The sequence below is a fragment of the Oreochromis aureus genome, linkage group 3, assembly GCF_013358895.1.
Source record: "Oreochromis aureus strain Israel breed Guangdong linkage group 3, ZZ_aureus, whole genome shotgun sequence".
NCBI lineage: Eukaryota > Metazoa > Chordata > Actinopteri > Cichliformes > Cichlidae > Oreochromis > Oreochromis aureus.
Window position 1 is genome coordinate 128,676,487 of NC_052944.1, and position 20,428 is coordinate 128,696,914.

The 20,428-nt window shown below is 41.7% G+C and overlaps 1 protein-coding gene across 1 annotated transcript in view; it reads right to left on the reverse strand.

The window, feature by feature from the left end:
* LOC120438074 (trichohyalin-like) overlaps window positions 1–20,428 on the reverse strand; it is a 66,301-nt gene that overhangs the window by 34,616 nt on the left and 11,257 nt on the right. The window contains exons 3-4 of the mRNA XM_039608519.1: window positions 19,719–19,847; window positions 13,605–13,667 (exon numbers count right to left, since the gene is read on the reverse strand). Of these exons, the coding sequence (XP_039464453.1) occupies window positions 13,605–13,667; window positions 19,719–19,847 (192 nt within the window). The remainder of the gene's footprint in view (window positions 1–13,604; window positions 13,668–19,718; window positions 19,848–20,428) is intronic.

The following is a 20,428-nucleotide window of genomic DNA, read 5'->3' on the forward strand; positions in this document are numbered from 1 at the left end:
CTTGTGTCTCAATTTGATTGATGACCCTAGCCTTGACCTTTTGACCCCTCCCCTCCCCCACAGGAAGAGTGTAATTTGATCCCTAAGCGTGACGAATTGCATCAGCAGCTTGTGTCAAAATTTGATTGATGACCCTAGCCTTGACCTTTTCACCCTCCCTCCCCCACAGGAAGTGTGTAATATGATCCATAATCGCGCCACCTGTTGTGAGAAAAAATAAAAAAAAGTTTTTAGAGGGAGGGGGGGTCTGCGGAGGGAGGAGAATAAAAACAGAGAGGGCGGCGCACTATGCGCAGATGCAAGATGGATCCTTTCATTCTGCAGTCCTCTGTACTTGGACGGGGAAGATCTGGGGATCAGAGAGGAGGGGTTCCTGAAGGGTGACGCAGCTGTTGAGTCAGTGCTGTATAGAGACAGAGCAGCAGTTAGTTTTCCACAGACAGCAGTTTGAATTCTGTTTAAATATTATGACAATTTTCTCAGTATTTCTTTTTACAATAGCGGATGTATTTTACTTTCTTATATGACAGGCACAATAAAATAAAAAACTTTGAGATTATCTGACTAGTAACGGATTACATATATATACATATATATATATATATATATATATTTACACATATATAGTGCCGGGTAGAGGTAAGCTACACCAGCGCTTGTAATGGGAAAAGAAAATAGTGACTTCCTATTGTCTGTAGAGAACCATTTCTTTCAATAGTATTTTACTTTCTTATATTACAGACTTAATAAAGAACCTTTAAGATTATCTGCCTAGCAACAAATTGCATTTTTTATAGAGTGGGGTGGAGGCAGGCTACACCATTGCTTGTAATGAAAAGAAGAACTTTCTATCCGCTTGTAACCTACAGACCGCCCACCTCGTATGTGTAAACCTTAGAGGAAAAAAAGCGCTGCGCACATATTCAGAAATCGGCCTTACTTAAACAATTAAAACACCAGGTATTTTGGTTTTGTGCAGCCACTCCTTCTCAGACCAAAGTAAAAAGGTTTTCTTCATTTTTTTGAGCTACTTTTACATCAGGTTTTCTCAATAGACAGAAACCCTAAAAGAAAACGGCCTTGTTTTACGCATATCGAGGAGGAGTCAACAACCCCTCTAATCGTTATTAGTATTTCTTAATGCTTGTAATCTAGCAAATAATTTCATATTGGCCTCAACTCAATGTACGTGTAAAATAACCCTTAGTGGAAAAAAGCACAGCGCACATATTGAGAACTTGAATAAGTTCCGTCGGTTCATTACCTCCGAGAGATCGGGACGCTTCCTCCATCTCGTACCATCAACGTATTAGAAAAAAAACCCCAGAGAATTTATTATTTTGGTAAGAGAGAGAGAGAGAGAGAGAGCGAATCGAACACACTTTTCTACAACACGATATACCACTCCGGGTCAGGAGGGGCGATATAGCACGGACCGGTCAGATGACTACGCCGGATGGAAGCATAACCGGAAGCGTGGCAGGGAGTTTCCCTTTGACCTTCATCCTGCTCCATGATCAGCCATTAAAACTTTCCCCAATATTGTAACAACAAAGTTAGTTTTTTAAGATCAGACAGGTCACAAAACATTCCTCACACACAGTCACTGAATTAGCATCTGTGGCACAAATAAGCTTCAGGGACTGACTTGTTTTTTAGAACCGACCTTTGACACTTGGATGTTGGCTTAATTTTTTACACAAAGAGAAATTTGACCCTAATAAAAAAACATGGTGAATACTTACCTCAACTTTGATGGGGTTTTTCACAGCTATTTATTTAGAAAAAAGTAAAACAAGGACACAATGCACATTGCAGAGTACATGAATGGGAATTGCTCCTCTCTATACTTAGACGCCTCCCTAACAAATGCCAAGTCATCGTCTCCATATTGTGTCCCACTTTTCAAGTTTCATTGAAGTGTGCACAAGATGTAAAACAATGTATCAGTTTTTTAAGTCCCCGGTCTAACAAGATGCCATTCATTTAGGAGACTAATCGTTTTTTGATTTTAAATTGTGCTAAGCAGTAACATTAAAAATAAAACATATTAGAACTCTTTTTTTTTTTTTTTTTTTTTTTTTGTTGGACACAAGAACAACTCGAGCATCTTTTTTTTCGGGAGCCGGAACTAGGGCTTACAAGTTTGCCGTGCCCCTGGGGACCAGTGCGAGGTTGTGCTGCAGATGCTGGCGTGGAGGGTCCAGACACTCCCACAGCACAGACTTTGCTATCCGCACAGAGCTTTTCTGGTGTGTCTCATGCAAAAGAGACAATGATTTCATTAAAGCCTTATTATTTTATGGGGACAAATCACCGTAGATCATTAATAGGGAACAAAAAAGGAGGATCACATCAGCAATGGGAGACAGAAGTCTTGACACGTGCTTATAACTTAAAACACAAAAAACAAAAACAGATACAGCCGGTAAGATTTATGGTATAAACCAGACTTTCACAGTCTGCATCTTTACAGGGTTTTTTTCTGCTTTTGTTCACTCCTAGTGTGATTAACAAACAACAACCACAGAGCCCACTAACTATTAGCCGCTTTTACCCCTAAACAGTCAGTTGACTGAGAGAAATGCAACCCATTATTGTGAGCGCTGAAGGCTCCATAGTCAAACTTATATTTCCTTAACTTACATCCTATGTTCTGTTTAATCCCTTTGATGGAAAATTGGTTAAACCGTTGCTCAACTTATGTCCGAATGACGGCAGATAATTCTGATGAAACTGACCCCGTAAGCACTTTGCAGCTGAGTCGAGGGCTCGTGGAAATAAGGTCAAGGAGGTGTCAGGCGTGAGTGCGGCCTGACATTCCATTTGGGACAGCTGCCAGACACATTAGTGCAACTGTGAGCAGCAGCTCCTGTATACTGAACATAAGAAAAGTAATGTGTAGTGCTTTTTTTTTTTAAAAGCCAAGATTCCAGGGCTCGTGCTTATATGGTTCAAAAACAGGTTAGTTTAGCGATCGTGTAACTGTGTCCTTGACCTTTTTACCGGTTTGAGGAGTTGGTTCCCTGGTCCAGATATTTGGGGATGGTTCAAATGTCGAGTCTCCAAATGCAAACAAAGGACATTTTCCACGTTATTTCTTAAATGTGCATAAATGGGATGTCCGATAAAAGTAATAATCGATAAATGTAAATCAGTTTTTTAACTGTGCAGACTCATTTACAGTGAAAGCGATTAAAAAAAGATCACGGCTTTAATGAGATTATGAACAAAATGCATTACATTTTGTTTTTTGCTACATTAACAACTTTTCCAACTCTGATTTCCTGCAGGACCCACACGGACATCGCTCCAGACTGAAATCCAGTTCAGAGGGCACACGCAACATGTTCAAGCTTGCACGGAGGCCTTTCAGTCAATGTAAGAAGATGGTTAAGGAGAGATTGCTATTCTGTCTTTTACATCGGTACAAGGGAGGACTAAATGCCAAAAAGAGAAAGTTTTTTAAAAATGACGCTTTAAAACAGTTCGAGTATCTTTGTGTTTACGGAGAGAAGGGAATAACTGCGGCCGAGGCTCTGAAAAGAGACGGTCGCTTCGTCGATGACCTGGGCTACTTTGAGCTGGTTAACATCGACGACGAACGTAAGACCGAGTGCACAGACATAATTGATTGTCTGGACAAAAAGAAATTCCAGATATGTTTTCCACAGGGAGCAGATACGGATGTAGCCATCCCAGGGCAGCAGAAACCTCCACGCATCAAATAATGCAAAGCGCAGCGGCGGAATGACATCGGTCTTAGATGTGGCAGCGACAGAACGGATTGAGTCTAACAACGTCAATCAAAGAAAGCGGGCAGCAGCGTTGACCGTAAGGAGGTTTACGATCTACTTTGTCGGCAGTACCCGCGTCTGAAACGATGGATGGAGAGTAGATTCCCTAAAAATTCTTTTCAGGAAGCACTGAAGTACAGGAAGGAGAGCTTTGGAAAGAGCCAGCAGCCCTTTACTGAAATTCGCAGCGTTATGTTGCTGCTCGAACTGAGCGAGTCAGTTTGTCTCATATCCGGTTCCTTCATAAAGCAAGGCACAGGCTTTGTGCTATTTGACAACTTTGTCTTGACCAACGCCAACTTATTCGACTACTGGGTTAAATCAAACACACCTAACTGGCGTGAATTTGTAAACGTTACTGTGGTCTTTAACTTTGAAGACCAAGAGTCAGACAGGAACAACCTCAGCGCTAAGGTGTTTATCGGCGACGATAAGTTAGATTATGTCATACTTAAGCTAGAAACAGAGAAAGTGCCGCCGGGGCTCCTTAAGAGATTTGGGCCTGTACCTTCAGACGGCGAGGCCTGTGTCGTCGGACACCGGGAGGAGGAGTGAAAAAAAATGAGTCCCACGTGGGTCGTGGAGAAAGAGAGGCGAGAGCATGCTGAGAATAATGACAATTTAGAAGACTGCGAGGAATTTTGCAGTCTTTGTGAAATCAATCAGCAGATCAAAAACGACCCGTATGAAAATATCTACGTCACCTACAACACTCTCATGTACCACGGCTCTTTCGGCTCCCCGGTTTTCGATGCCGAGGGACGAGTGTTTGGTCTGCACAGCGGCGGGTTTTTCTACGGGTTTCCGAACCTTAGCGAGAATGTGATTGAGTACGCCTTTCCTCTGCTTACTATATTTGAAAACTTTGTGGATAATCTGAAGAAAGATGGGTATGGGGAGGTGTTGGAAAGAGTTGAGGAGGAAGCGAAGGGAAATCCTCACCTAGAAAACATTATAGCCTCTGTTGTGGGGTCAAAGCAAGGCAAACCTGACGCGTTGTTGCAGGAAGTTGAGAGTAAAACAGATTCTGAGGAGATGGCTGTGTAGAGACAGAATGATCGCAGTAGTTTGTTTGCCTGTTTTGTACAGATGAACTCTTATTTTACAAATTTTCACTCGTTATCATTATATCGACAAGGGTATGGGGCTCTTGACAACCATTTTCACCGTTTTTGGAAAAAGCGAGGACAATTTGTGTTTCCTTTTTTATTTTATCGTAGTTTTGTTTTTAGTTTTGACAGACTCGATACGTTTAACTTTGTCATAATTTTTTTTCTTTTATGAGCCTTTAAGATTAGTTGAGTGGTCGCATGATTTTTCATTGCTCAACTAGTGTATTGAAATCAGTTTTTCTACTTTTTGTGTGTGTGTGTGTGTGACCTCACTGTAGATGCTGAAGACGTTGTAATTCTTAACGCTTGTTGTATGTATTCAAGTAAAGTTTGGGATTTATTAAAGGCTGTTTGGATACAGCTTCTGTTTTGAGGCTGCGAGGTTTTTTATTTATTTCACATCCCCCCAAAAACACAATTTTTAAAGTTATGTTCTTGCATTGTATTTTTATGTTCCGAAGTATTATACCCAGTCTCATTTCTTCAAGCCACGCCCTCTCATACTCATGTTGTCTCTGCGTATCTACCTCTTCACCGAGATCACAACCTGTCAGTTTTTGGCCGGCGGTCATGGGTTCCTTCCAATAATATGACGCGAGACTGGCACTTTATTAAAGAATGCACAAACACTACAAACAAAATGGCTTTCTTTTATACTCTACCTATTCGGGTGAGCATCCGGACTAGCCCGAGGGTTAACTAATCAAAATGAAAGCATTAACGTACAATAACATTAGAGCACATAACAAACATATACATATTTCCAAAACGTACTATAAACAAATCAATAACATATGCTTCAACCATTACTATCTAACCACACTCCCCTAACCCGGCACACTGGTCTGCTCCAGGAGCTCTTAAGCAGGTGATTGAGCCGCTTCCACATCCTGCAAGAAGCAACCGGGACAGGTGACTACTTTTACAAATTCTCTTTTCACATAGGTTACCGACAAATGATTAAATGTAAGCAGCTCTAACTTTGGCTCTTTTCTGACACAGGTAGGATGGACCTTGTCGCCTTACAAGCTGTCATTTTAATCCTACCTAATAAAGAATTCATAAGAACTAGTGCGTTGTTTTTATTATATTATTTTTAATTCCCAATCAATCAATTAATTAATAAAAATGCAGGAGACCGGGCCTTTGCGATTGCTGCGCCCAAACTTTGGAACAGTCTGCCTCTTGAAATTAGGATGTCCAACACTTGACATTTTTAAAACCCGCTTGAAAATACATTTTTAATCTGTAGCTTTTAATTGTAACAGAGTTTTGTTCTGTACTTTGTCTGTGTTGGATCTGCTTTTTTACTATGTACAGCACTATGGTCAGCCTGTGTTGTTTTTACGTGTACTTATGAATAAATTAATTGAACAGAGAAAACACTCACTGTTCTGGGTTAGTTCTGACCCAGTATTTTTAGTTTTCATATTTTTAGTTTGATTTTGTATTTTTGGTTATATTCTTGATCTATTTGATGATGATGTTCTATGTTCCAGCTTATTCTGGTTTATGTTTAGTTCTGCCCGTGTTAAGTCTGTGTTTCTTAGTCTGCGTCCTTGTGTATTGTTTCCTGTTTTATTTTGAAGGATTGTGTCTTATGTCAGTATGTCCAGCTTTGCTCCTCCTGTCTCGTTAGCCCTAATTTCTCCCAGCTGTGTCTCCCTCCTGTTACCCATTCCCTGATTTACCACCCTGTGTATATAGCCCTGTGTTTTGCTGTGTTCCCTGTTGCATCGTACTCTCAGATCCTGCCTGTGTGTTCTAGTTAGTGTTTTCATGGTTGGGTTCTGTTTTGTTTGTTGCCAGCAATAAAGCTGAGGTTTTCAGTCACATTTCTGTCTCTGACTCCTGCACTTGGATCCACATCTCCACCTGCCCGCACACAGAGCCCTGACAAAAACACTCACCTCTAAGTTTTCATTCATGGTGATAACAATCCAACTTTTGGGACAAGCACGGTGATAAGTTGTTTGTTTTGCCAGCCAATAAATAGTTATCGGTACTATTTACTTCTCCCCCTTCAAAGGGAGGAAGGAGCAGCAGCAGGATAAATCAAACTTGTGTACTTGTGGTAAAGGGCTTCATCTGTGAAAGGCTGTATTTGAAAAATGTTTGGTTCGCCATTTTGTATTTCAGGATGGCTTTCCATTCTTAATAGCCAGTGACTGAACCTTGCTCATATAAGCACGGATACTCTGTTATCAGGGCCACAGCCGCATTATCAAATTCTGCACTGGAAGGACGCATTTTGTATTCGACCATTTCTGATACCTAACTCTGCAATATATCAGATTTCAGTTTGGTACCAGGATGCAGGGCAGTACCATTGTTAAGTAAGGCTTGGTTTCCTTGATCTAACAGCACCTCATAATTACTCTCAGGTATTTGGAATTTTAGGGGATGCAATGGAAACCAGGGCATTTTTATTAATTAATTGATTGATTGGGAATTAAAAATAATATAATAAAAACAACGCACTAGTTCTTATGAATTCTTTATTAGGTAGGATTAAAATGACAGCTTGTGAAGCGACAAGGTCCATCCTACCTGTGTCAGAAAAGAGCCAAAGTTAGAGCTGCTTACATTTAATCATTTGTCGGTAACCTATGTGAAAAGAGAATTTGTAAAAGTAGTCACCTGTCCCGGTTGCTTCTTGCAGGATGTGGAAGCGGCTCAATCACCTGCTTAAGAGCTCCTGGAGCAGACCAGTGTGCCGGGTTAGGGGAGTGTGGTTAGATAGTAACGGTTGAAGCATATGTTATTGATTTGTTTATAGTACGTTTTGGAAATATGTATATGTTTGTTATGTGCTCTAATGTTATTGTACGTTAATGCTTTCATTTTGATTAGTTAACCCTCGGGCTAGTCCGGATGCTCACCCGAATAGGTAGAGTATAAAAGGAAGCCATTTTGTTTGTAGTGTTTGTGCATTCTTTAATAAAGTGCCAGTCTCGCGTCATATTATTGGAAGGAACCCATGACCGCCGCCAAAACTGACAGGTTGTGATCTCGGTGAAGAGGTAGATACGCAGAGACAACATGAGTATGAGAGGGCGTGGCTTGAAGAAATGAGACTGGGTATAATACTTCGGAACATAAAAATACAATGCAAGAACATAACTTTAAAAATGGTGTTTTTTGGGGGGATGTGAAATAAATAAATAAAAAACCTCGCAGCCTCAAAACAGAAGCTGTATCCAAACAGCCTTTAATAAATCCCAAACTTTACTTGAATACATACAACAAGCGTTAAGAATTACAACGTCTTCAGCATCTACAGTGAGGTCACACACACACACACACAAAAAGTAGAAAACTGATTTCAATACACTAGTTGAGCAATGAAAATCATGCGACCACTCAACTAATCTTAAAGGCTCATAAAAGAAAAAAAATTATGACAAAGTTAAACGATCGAGTCTGTCAAAACTAAAAACAAAACTACGATAAAATAAAAAAGGAAACACAAATTGTCCTCGCTTTTTCCAAAAACGGTGAAAATGGTTGTCAAGAGCCCCATACCCCTTGTCGATATAATGATAACGAGTGAGAATTTGTAAAATAAGAGTTCATCTGTACAAAACAGGCAAACAAACTACTGCGATCATTCTGTCTCTACACAGCCATCTCCTCAGAATCTGTTTTACTCTCAACTTCCTGCAACAACGCGTCAGGTTTGCCTTGCTTTGACCCCACAACAGAGGCTATAATGTTTTCTAGGTGAGGATTTCCCTTCGCTTCCTCCTCAACTCTTTCCAACACCTCCCCATACCCATCTTTCTTCAGATTATCCACAAAGTTTTCAAATATAGTGAGCAGAGGAAAGGCGCACTCAATCACATTCTCGCTAAGGTCGGAAACCCGTAGAAAACCCGCCGCTGCTGTGCAGACCAAACACTCGCCCCTCGGCATCGAAAACCGGGAGCCGAAGAGCCGTGGTACATGAGAGTGTTGTAGGTGACGAGATATTTTCATACGGGTCGCTTTTTTGATCTGCTGATTGATTTCACAAAGACTGCAAAATTCCTCGCAGTCTTCTAAATTGTCATTATTCTCAGCATGCTCTCGCCTCTCTTTCTCCACGACCCACGTAGGACTCATTTTTTTCACTCCTCCTCCCGGTGTCCGACGACACAGGCCTCGCCGTCTGAAGGTACAGGCCCAAATCTCTTAAGGAGCCCCGCGGCACTTTCTCTGTTTCTAGCTTAAGTATGACATAATCTAACTTATCGTCGCCGATAAACACCTTAGCGCTGAGGTTGTTCCTGTCTGACTCTTGGTCTTCAAAGTTAAAGACCACGGTAACGTTTACAAATTCACGCCAGTTAGGTGTGTTTGATTTAACCCAGTAGTCGAATAAGCGGGCGTTGGTCAAGACAAAGTTGTCAAATAGCACAAAGCCTGTGCCTTGCTTTATGAAGGAACCGGATATGAGACAAACTGACTCGCTCAATTCGAGCAGCAACATAACACTGCGAATTTCAGTAAAAGACTGTCGGCTCTTTCCAAAGCACTCCTTCCTGTACTTCAGTGCTTCCTGAAAAGAATTTTTAGGGAATCTACTCTCCATCCATCGTTTCAGACGCGGGTACTGCCGACAAAGTAGATCGTAAACCTCCTTACGGTCAATGCTGCTGCCCGTTTCTTTGATTGACGTTGTTAGACTCAATCCGTTCTGTCGCGCTACATCTAAGACCGATGTCATTCCGCCGCTGCGCTTTGCATTATTTGATGCGTGTGGAGGTTTCTGCTGCCCTGGGATGGCTACATCCGTATCTGCTCCCTGTGGAAAACATATCTGGAATTTCTTTTTGTCCAGACAATCAATTATGTCTGTGCACTCGGTCTTACGTTCGTCGTCGATGTTAACCAGCTCAAAGTAGCCCAGGTCATCGGCGAAGCGACCGTCTCTTTTCAGAGCCTCGGCCGCAGTTATTCCCTTCTCTCCGTAAACACAAAGATACTCGAACTGTTTTAAAGCGTCATTTTTTAAAAAACTTTTCTCTTTTTTGGCATTTAGTCCTCCCTTTGTACCGATGTAAAAGACAGAATAGCAATCTCTCGCCTTAACCATCTTCTTACATTGACTGAAAGGCCTCCGTGCAAGCTTGAACATGTTGCGTGTGCCCTCTGAACTGGATTTCAGTCTGGAGCGATGTCCGTGTGGGTCCTGCAGGAAATCAGAGTTGGAAAAGTTGTTAATGTAGCAAAAAACAAAATGTAATGCATTTTGTTCATAATCTCATTAAAGCCGTGATCTTTTTTTTAATCGCTTTCACTGTAAATGAGTCTGCACAGTTAAAAAAACTGATTTACATTTATCGATTATTACTTTTATCGGACATCCCATTTATGCACATTTAAGAAATAACGTGGAAAATGTCCTTTTGTTTGCATTTGGAGACTCGACATTTGAACCATCCCCAAATATCTGGACCAGGGAACCAACTCCTCAAACCGGTAAAAAGGTCAAGGACACAGTTACACGATCGCTAAACTAACCTGTTTTTGAACCATATAAGCACGAGCCCTGGAATCTTGGCTTTTAAAAAAAAAAAGCACTACACATTACTTTTCTTATGTTCAGTATACAGGAGCTGCTGCTCACAGTTGCACTAATGTGTCTGGCAGCTGTCCCAAATGGAATGTCAGGCCGCACTCACGCCTGACACCTCCTTGACCTTATTTCCACGAGCCCTCGACTCAGCTGCAAAGTGCTTACGGGCTCAGTTTCATCAGAATTATCTGCCGTCATTCAGACATAAGTTGAGCAACGGTTTAACCAATTTTCCATCAAAGGGATTAAACAGAACATAGGATGTAAGTTAAGGAAATATAAGTTTGACTATGGAGCCTTCAGCGTTCACAATAATGGGTTGCATTTCTCTCAGTCAACTGACTGTTTAGGGGGTAAAAGCGGCTAATAGTTAGTGGGCTCTGTGGTTGTTGTTTGTTAATCACACTAGGAGTGAACAAAAGCAGAAAAAAACCCCTGTAAAGATGCAGACTGTGAAAGTCTGGTTTATACCATAAATCTTACCGGCTGTATCTGTTTTTGTTTTTTGTGTTTTAAGTTATAAGCACGTGTCAAGACTTCTGTCTCCCATTGCTGATGTGATCCTCCTTTTTTGTTCCCTATTAATGATCTACGGTGATTTGTCCCCATAAAATAATAAGGCTTTAATGAAATCATTGTCTCTTTTGCATGAGACACACCAGAAAAGCTCTGTGCGGATAGCAAAGTCTGTGCTGTGGGAGTGTCTGGACCCTCCACGCCAGCATCTGCAGCACAACCTCGCACTGGTCCCCAGGGGCACGGCAAACTTGTAAGCCCTAGTTCCGGCTCCCGAAAAAAAAGATGCTCGAGTTGTTCTTGTGTCCAACAAAAAAAAAAAAAAAAAAAGAGTTCTAATATGTTTTATTTTTAATGTTACTGCTTAGCACAATTTAAAATCAAAAACGATTAGTCTCCTAAATGAATGGCATCTTGTTAGACCGGGACTTAAAAACTGATACATTGTTTTACATCTTGTGCACACTTCAATGAAACTTGAAAAGTGGGACACAATATGGAGACGATGACTTGGCATTTGTTAGGGAGGCGTCTAAGTATAGAGAGGAGCAATTCCCATTCATGTACTCTGCAATGTGCATTGTGTCCTTGTTTTACTTTTTTCTAAATAAATAGCTGTGAAAAACCCCATCAAAGTTGAGGTAAGTATTCACCATGTTTTTTTATTAGGGTCAAATTTCTCTTTGTGTAAAAATTAAGCCAACATCCAAGTGTCAAAGGTCGGTTCTAAAAACAAGTCAGTCCCTGAAGCTTATTTGTGCCACAGATGCTAATTCAGTGACTGTGTGTGAGGAATGTTTTGTGACCTGTCTGATCTTAAAAAACTAACTTTGTTGTTACAATATTGGGGAAAGTTTTAATGGCTGATCATGGAGCAGGATGAAGGTCAAAGGGAAACTCCCTGCCACGCTTCCGGTTATGCTTCCATCCGGCGTAGTCATCTGACCGGTCCGTGCTATATCGCCCCTCCTGACCCGGAGTGGTATATCGTGTTGTAGAAAAGTGTGTTCGATTCGCTCTCTCTCTCTCTCTCTTACCAAAATAATAAATTCTCTGGGGTTTTTTTTCTAATACGTTGATGGTACGAGATGGAGGAAGCGTCCCGATCTCTCGGAGGTAATGAACCGACGGAACTTATTCAAGTTCTCAATATGTGCGCTGTGCTTTTTTCCACTAAGGGTTATTTTACACGTACATTGAGTTGAGGCCAATATGAAATTATTTGCTAGATTACAAGCATTAAGAAATACTAATAACGATTAGAGGGGTTGTTGACTCCTCCTCGATATGCGTAAAACAAGGCCGTTTTCTTTTAGGGTTTCTGTCTATTGAGAAAACCTGATGTAAAAGTAGCTCAAAAAAATGAAGAAAAACTTTTTACTTTGGTCTGAGAAGGAGTGGCTGCACAAAACCAAAATACCTGGTGTTTTAATTGTTTAAGTAAGGCCGATTTCTGAATAATATGCAGCGCTTTTTTTTCCTCTAAGGTTTACACATACGAGGTGGGCGGTCTGTAGGTTACAAGCGGATAGAAAGTTCTTCTTTTCATTACAAGCAATGGTGTAGCCTGCCTCCACCCCACTCTATAAAAATGCAATTTGTTGCTAGGCAGATAATCTTAAAGGTTCTTTATTGCGTCTGTAATATAAGAAAGTAAAATACTATTGAAAGAAATGGTTCTCTACAGACAATAGGAAGTCACTATTTTCTTTTCCCATTACAAGCGCTGGTGTAGCTTACCTCTACCCGGCACTATATATGTGTAAATATATATATATATATATATATATATGTATATATATGTAATCCGTTACTAGTCAGATAATCTCAAAGTTTTTTTATTTTATTGTGCCTGTCATATAAGAAAGTAAAATACATCCGCTATTGTAAAAAGAAATACTGAGAAAATTGTCATAATATTTAAACAGAATTCAAACTGCTGTCTGTGGAAAACTAACTGCTGCTCTGTCTCTCTATACAGCACTGACTCAACAGCTGCGTCACCCTTCAGGAACCCCTCCCTCTCTGATCCCCAGATCTCTTCCCCGTCCAAGTACAGAGGACTGCAGAATGAAAGGATCCATCTTGCATCTGCGCATAGTGCGCCGCCCTCTCTGTTTTTATTCTCCTCCCTCCGCAGACCCCCCCTCCCTCTAAAAACTTTTTTTTATTTTTTCTCACAACAGGTGGCGCGATTATGGATCATATTACACACTTCCTGTGGGGGGAGGGGAGGGGTGAAAAGGTCAAGGCTAGGGTCATCAATCAAATTTTGACACAAGCTGCTGATGCAATTCGTCATGCTTAGGGATCAAATTACACACTTCCTGTGGGGGAGGGGAGGGGTCAAAAGGTCAAGGCTAGGGTCATCAATCAAATTGAGACACAAGGTGGGTACCTATTTTTTTAACATGAACTCAGTTTAATGTAATTCAGTAAATTCTAAATGTTGAAGTGTGATGTTGATCGGATCAAAGCAGTTTTTAATTTCAGTGTATAACATTAACATATTCAGACATAAATACTAATCTGGGAAATTTGATTTGGGGAATTCAGGCAAATCATTAATTACATAAATGTCTATTTTCCTCTTTGTAAGTTCAGATTCCCACACTGTACCTTCTAGCTGCTGCTTCAGCTCATAAGTCTCAGTCTTCTGAGTCTCCAGGTTTTCCTCTTGTTCTGAGAAAATGCAAAATAAAGAAAGAAAATCTTTCTGACAGCACACAGTGCACACACATGTTTTTATCTGTAAGTAAGAAAGTAACTGTGACTCTCATTCTGTGTATGCTACACTGAGCAGTAGTGTCCTCCATGTCCCCTCATCATCCACCTCGCACACTGCAGAACCACAGGACCACACCTCCTGCAGGTGCTGGGTGGAGAATGGTTGAAGGAACAGACTTGTTTGAATGCATTATGGAATACAGCATTCGCTTTGCCTAATGAAGGGGTAACCATCGATATTATTATTCTGTGTATAAAATGTTTCTGACCATAAGTGTCACGGTTCTGGGTCATGTTGACCCAGCTTTCTGTTTCTCATGTTTTGGTGTTTTTCTAGATTATGATTTATGTTCTGATTAATCAGTGATACTGTTTTGATTATGATTATTATTTAGTAGGTTCTGGGTCAGTACAGACCCAGCATTCTGAGTTCTGGTCTATTTTTGAATGAACGTTTTGTTTCTCTGGTGTTTTGATGATGATGATGATGAATTCTATGTGTTATTTTCGGTCTGCCTCTCGGTCTGCGTCTTTGTTTAGTGGTTTCTTGTTTCCTGTTTTATTGTGAAGGTCTGTGTCTTATGTGAGTGTGTTCAGTTTACGTTTCCCCTGTCTCGTCAGCTGTTATTTCTCCCAGGTGTGTTCCCCTCCTGTCTCTCATCCCTTGATTACTGCCGTGTTTATATAAGCCTTGTGTTTCCTTTGTTCTCTTTCGCGTCGTCAACGTCTACTTACCCTCACTTCCTCTGTGTGTTGTGTTTGTCAGCCTGTCTAGTTATTCTGTTCTCCCAGTTTAGTTAGTATTTTTCTGTTCTGCTTCATCCCAGCAATAAAGCTGTGTACTCTGAGTTACATCTGCCTCTGCGAGTCTTGCATTTTGGGTCCTCTCCTCTTCAACTTCCTGCACACAGCCTTGACAGAACGACGCGATCAGTATGGGTCCAGCAGACTCAATGAGGGAGCGCTACTCACCTTTTGATGGTAGCAGGCTACCGCTTGGAGGGCCTCCATGCTGCCGTTCCTCCTTTTCCACTTACTCTTCTACCCATTCTACCGTTTCCTCCCCACTGTCGAAGCCTGCCTCCCTGACCTGAGGGAAGCACTCGAGGCGACACCGGGAGGAGTACTATGAACCTGTGAGCAGCCAGCTCACGCCAGCACAGCCGTTTTATAAGATGCTGGGGATCATCATCGTTCCACCCAGTTCTCCGAGCATTTCCACAGTGCAGGAGGAGCAGCGGCAGCAGAGTTTTGCCATGTCACCTTCAGCCAGTCCTGATCCCTCTTTGACAGGGAAGCGGGGGACGCGCCGCCAGCATTCACAGCTCCAGCAAGAGCCTAGGAGTTTTTCTGAACAGCCGGCTAGGGTGAGTGGTGGGGCTACTCTTTTGCCCCCTGCTGAGATAAATCTAAATGAAATGACTGATTATTTGAAGGACAATTCCCCCAGTTCATTGAACTATATAGACTGTCCCATACCTCGTCTTTCTAAGCCCGTGCCAGCCCAGTTAGCCGCCCGGCCTGAAGCCCAGTCGCCAACTCCACCACCATTTTCATCTCAAATTCAGTCGGCCTCAGTTCAGTCTCCACCCCCTGCTACCCGTAGCTCAGTCTCCACCCCCTGCTACCCGTAGCTCAGTCTCCACCCCTGCTACCCGTAGCTCAGTCTCCACCCCCTGCTACCCGTAGCTCAGTCTCCACCCCCTGCTACCCGTAGCTCAGTCTCCACCCCCTGCTACCCGTAGCTCAGTCTCCACCTCCACCACATTCTGCCCCGCTACCCATAGCTCAGTCACTACCACAGCCAGACTTACTACAAGCTTTGTCACAGTCCATAGCCCAGTCAGTAGCTCAGTTGGTAGAAGAATCATTAGCTTTAACATCAGTTCAGTCTCCAGTGCCTTCTGTTCAGTTAGCCGCCCAGCCACCCCTCTTCAGCTAGCTGCCCAGCAACCTTCTGTTCAGTTGTCGGTAGCTCAGTCTCCAGAAAGGCAGAGGCGTCACGGTGTAATTATTTTACATGTAGTTGTTTTTTTCCTGTGTAATAATATTCAACGTTGCTATCAATACATTTTTCAAAAAATGCCTCTCTGTGCAAAATGGGTTTAAATACATAAACAGCTGTGGGATACTGTTTGTCCGTGATTTGAACCGGGGAACAAATCGTGGCAGGATCAGCCTGATGTTATTTGTATCCCACTGTAACTTTACTTTATAAAGAGCTAACATCTCCAAAATGTCAGGAGTAGTTAGTCATTACAAGAAGTGTTTGTGAACTAAAAATCAAGAATGTGGGATACTGTTTGTCTGTGATTTGAACAGCCCAGCACTGCTCCCGACGAAGGGAAAACCAATTCTGCAGGGCAGACCTACCTCGGCACTTGTGCAGGTGAAGCCAAAGGGAAGATATGCTTCACCATATTTTCTAGTCTTTGGCTTAGAATGAAGTTGGTTTGGAAACATATTCAGCGATGCTTCATCGCCTGCTTTGTGTTTGTGTAGGCACCCCGTGCTAGCGCTGTCCAAGCGTTGGTTGTTTTTTTTTTTTTCCCCCCTTTTCATGCCGCGCCCCCCCCTGCAATGGCTCTGCGCCCCCCCAGGGGGCGGGCCCCACACTTTGGGAAGGTCTGCCTTACTGAATCATCAGAGCTGAACAGGTGATGGAGAAACAGGTTTACCTTTTAGGTGACATGGATGAGTTGAAGGGAAGTTATGAGCTGTTTCTGAGAGACAAATAACACCAGGATCCTTTTCTAAGTAGCTGACAGCTGGTAACTGTGCAGGGGCGGGTCTAGCAAAGTTTTGCCAGGGGCCCAGTTAGGGCATTAACAGGGAAAGGGGGGCACAAAGAAATACTCTTCTTTCTAATTCTCATTTAAAATTTCTCGCTTTTATTAAATAATTATCTGAATCTTACAAATGTTTTTAATTTTTATAAACCTTCCATCCCCATCCTGTAGTTGTGATATGTGTTCAAAATTAATTGTATTAGAAATAAGTATAGCAACTCCTCTCCTATGTCCTGCCTTATATGAAGACAAAAATACATTTTTAAAGCTTTGTCTTCTCAGTTTGTCATGTTCTGATTGACTCAGGTGGGTATCCTGGAGGAAGGCCACCTGTGCCTTTTCCCTTTTTAATTTAGACAGAATCTTACTTCTTTTGACCGGATTTAGAACTCCATTTGCATTAAAAGATATTAATTCAACTGGTTCTCCTTGCATTCATACCTTGTGTCAGGAAGAGAAATATTTTACTGCTATTATTTGCTGCTATTTTTATAATCATCATTATCATTTCATTATTAAGAGTGATGTTGCATCCAGATGTATTCAGAGGTTCAAATATATTGGTATCATATCAGTCTTTATTACAGGAGCAGTTATAACCACTTTAAGCTGTTGAGTTGAATTTATAATCTTGAATGTGTGTATGCAGACTGCATGGTGAAAGAAAAGGCCCCACGTAGAGTAACTCCAAAATGAGACAGGAAGTTATAGGCTTTTGAAGTTGCAGGCTTTGCAAAAGTGAAACTGAAAGCAGAGTCTAAGGGCAAGTTAAGAGCAGGGTGTTTTATTATGCATTTATATTTCTGATGAAGCTTTGATTAAGCTTTAAGTAGTTGTATTAGATTGAAACATTTGTTTTATACATTTTACATATAAGTCAAGATCATTACACACAGGATGGCCTTAGCCTGGTTGCCTAAGTTGAGGTCAACTAGGGTTCAGAGAGACATACACACACCTAGTCTCAGTAGTGTACGTGCTGTCTATTGGAAAGGTTACAAGGTCTAGCTGAGGAGCTGAGGGGTGAAACAGAGGGCAGCAGAAGCTGACATATGCACACAGATTAGGTAGACTCATTTATATGGGTAAGAGTTTAATTATGTTTTGCTTGCGACTGCAAAGTTGGGGTGCGTATGTGTTAGTCTGTTCCAGGAAGTGCACCAGATGTCCCAGAGATAAGCGACAGCGGAGGCGAGCGTACGAGGATGGGGACAGGAAGCACCTGGCTTCGACGCGAAGATGATGTTCTGTTTTAAACTCTGTTCAAAGTTAAATGAACGTTTGTGGTTTTTGAAGTGACGTATGCTGTGTTTGAGTCTGCCTGGCAACAGGAAGACTGCCAACCCTATAAAGCCTTTGTCTGACTATTGTGAGTGAGTTCAACGCTGATTGGGCTGTTGGACTCACACATGTGTATTCATTAAAATGCCGTCTAATTGCACACGGCTGGATCAGTGGTGGTTATTTTGGATTCCCCCTCAACATTTTGAACCCTAACACTTGCTATTTACCCCTTTCTCCCCCACTTCATATAACCTGCTGCCTCATAAACACAGTAAAACAAAAAATAAAATTGTGATCCCTCTTCTGACTTCCACTTACATGGTCCTCTTACTAACCTGCAGCAAGTCCGAGGGAAAGCCTCCAACCCAAAATGAGTTGCAGGGCCCTCTACTATGACAACAGTCATGATGGTCCTCTCCCCCTTTTGTCCCTTTACTTTCATCAAGTTACTTAACACATTTATGTTAAGTCTGGATCTTTATCTTGTCTTAACCGTCAGTCATCACTACTGAAATCCATTTGTTGTAATTAGGATTAAGTTTAACCTGTATTGTCCGGTGATGAACGTCTGAACACTTGCAATTTGTCTTTGAAGCTGTGTGGCTTCGCCACCTCCGAAGTCCGCCTTGTTCGCACAGGCTGCCATGCTCCTTGCTGAATCCGCTCCCAGAGTGACACTGGCTTTTCAATAACTTTTACCGGCAGTCCCCGGCTCGCCAAGTCCGCTGTTGCCTCTTCAATCGTGTCATACGTTGTCTTTCCATCTTCGTAACGTACTCTCAAACGGGCTGGATACAGGGTTTGAAAACGTGTCTTGTTTTCCTTCAATGCACGCCTGGCTTCGGCGTATTTCTTCCACTTTTTCCAAATTGCTGGAGCGTAGTCATGGTCGATGCTGATGATTATCCATAGTGAAACCTTTTTTCTGCCATGCCAGACAAATCACCTCTACCTTCATTTCAAAACTGGAATCTAACAAGGATAGATCTGGGCTTCGCGTCTGGTGAAGGCTGTGGTCCCAGGGCCCAGTGCGCTCTTTCAATATGCATCTCCAATGAGGCAGGGATTCCTAAATTTTCTTTGAGGACTTTCTTGATAAACGCTACCATTGCTTTTGCATTTCCTTCTGCGCCCTCAGGGATTCCATATATTCTCACATTCTCTCTCCTCAAGTGGAACTCCTCTTGTAGCTGCTCTTGCATTCACAGCAGGCTTGTTAACACTTCTTCCATATCTTGTAGTTTCCTCTCATTTTACTCGATCCTGCTCTCAGCTTCATCCGATCTGGCGTTTGTCTTTGTAAACTCTGCCTTAATTTCTTGTCAATATTCATGCAGTTCTTTTATATTCAAGTATTATTTTGTGTGTCACTTCTTCCTCCATGTTAACTTCACCTGGCATGTCTTCGCTGGAGCTAACAGTAGCGACATCATGAGCTAGCACATTTGCCTCTTTTGTCGTTGTCACATGGTCTTCCTGCTCTTTTGTTTTGTGGCCATTGTCCCCCCCGACAGCTATTGCACGGGCTGCATCCGCAAAACCACTAGCATTGTGGTGAACCTTACACACACCCCTCACACGCACTCTTTACCCTGCTGGTTTCTGGCAAGAGGTACTGGAACATTCAAGCCCTGACTGCCAGTCTGCAAAACAGCTTCTTTCCCCATTCAGTGACTCCCCCACTCCTGAACACTCAGTGATGGACACACCGTCATACATCTAGCTACAGAGGGTTGTCCAAAAAGTAATTTTTGCACTTATCGTGTGACTATATTTTTCTGCTCTGTCTGCACTGTCTTTGTTTTGTTTTTTTGGAAGTTTTGCAAAGTTGTAGTTTATGTAGTCATGTGTTGATTGTCTGTTATACTTCATGTAGCACCACTGTACCACTGCACAAGGTTGTAATGACAATAAAGTCACTTGACTGCAGTACCTCGATTCTCTTTCTGTAGAACCTTTATCTGCTCTTTCAGTACAGCCAGCTCTTTCAACACAGCACGGAGGTCCTGTGGACAGGTTTGATGGTGGGCATTCTGCAGGTACATTTCTGTCCCAGTCTTATCTGTAGAAACAGAGTGGACCGGATACATAACAGAATGATCTCCATTCTGAGACTGAAAATTTTCTACAAATTGCAAACCTGAGCTTTCATACAAAGGATAAAAAGAAAAGGAAAATGTTTGGCAGAGTTTAGAACTTTGACTTCCCTTACCCGTAGAGGATAGATGGTAGGGTATGTAACGATAAAAAAAAGCAATAATTATAATAATTAGATTTTAGCATTACAAATATTATTTTGATTGGTTGCATTTTCCTGGATCTTCGTTCTCAAACATTTAAAGCTCTGCAATTGTCGCCACAAACTTTACATCTCCATTTTAAAAATCACTTTTTGCATTTACAGGCCAATGAGTCTGATTTAAAAAAAAAAAAAAAAAAAAAAAGCAATAGCCCAAAATGTATTTAGGCAACAAATGTTAATATTCATATGAAAGAACAGTTAAGTGTTTGTTATTTTTCAGAATCCCTAAGAAAATTGTGGTTACAGTTGCTCCAATACAGTAACAGTAACAGACTAAACTATTTAACAACATTACTGAGTAGAAAAGAGCGTGTGCAAAAAGGTTTAATAGAAATAATCAG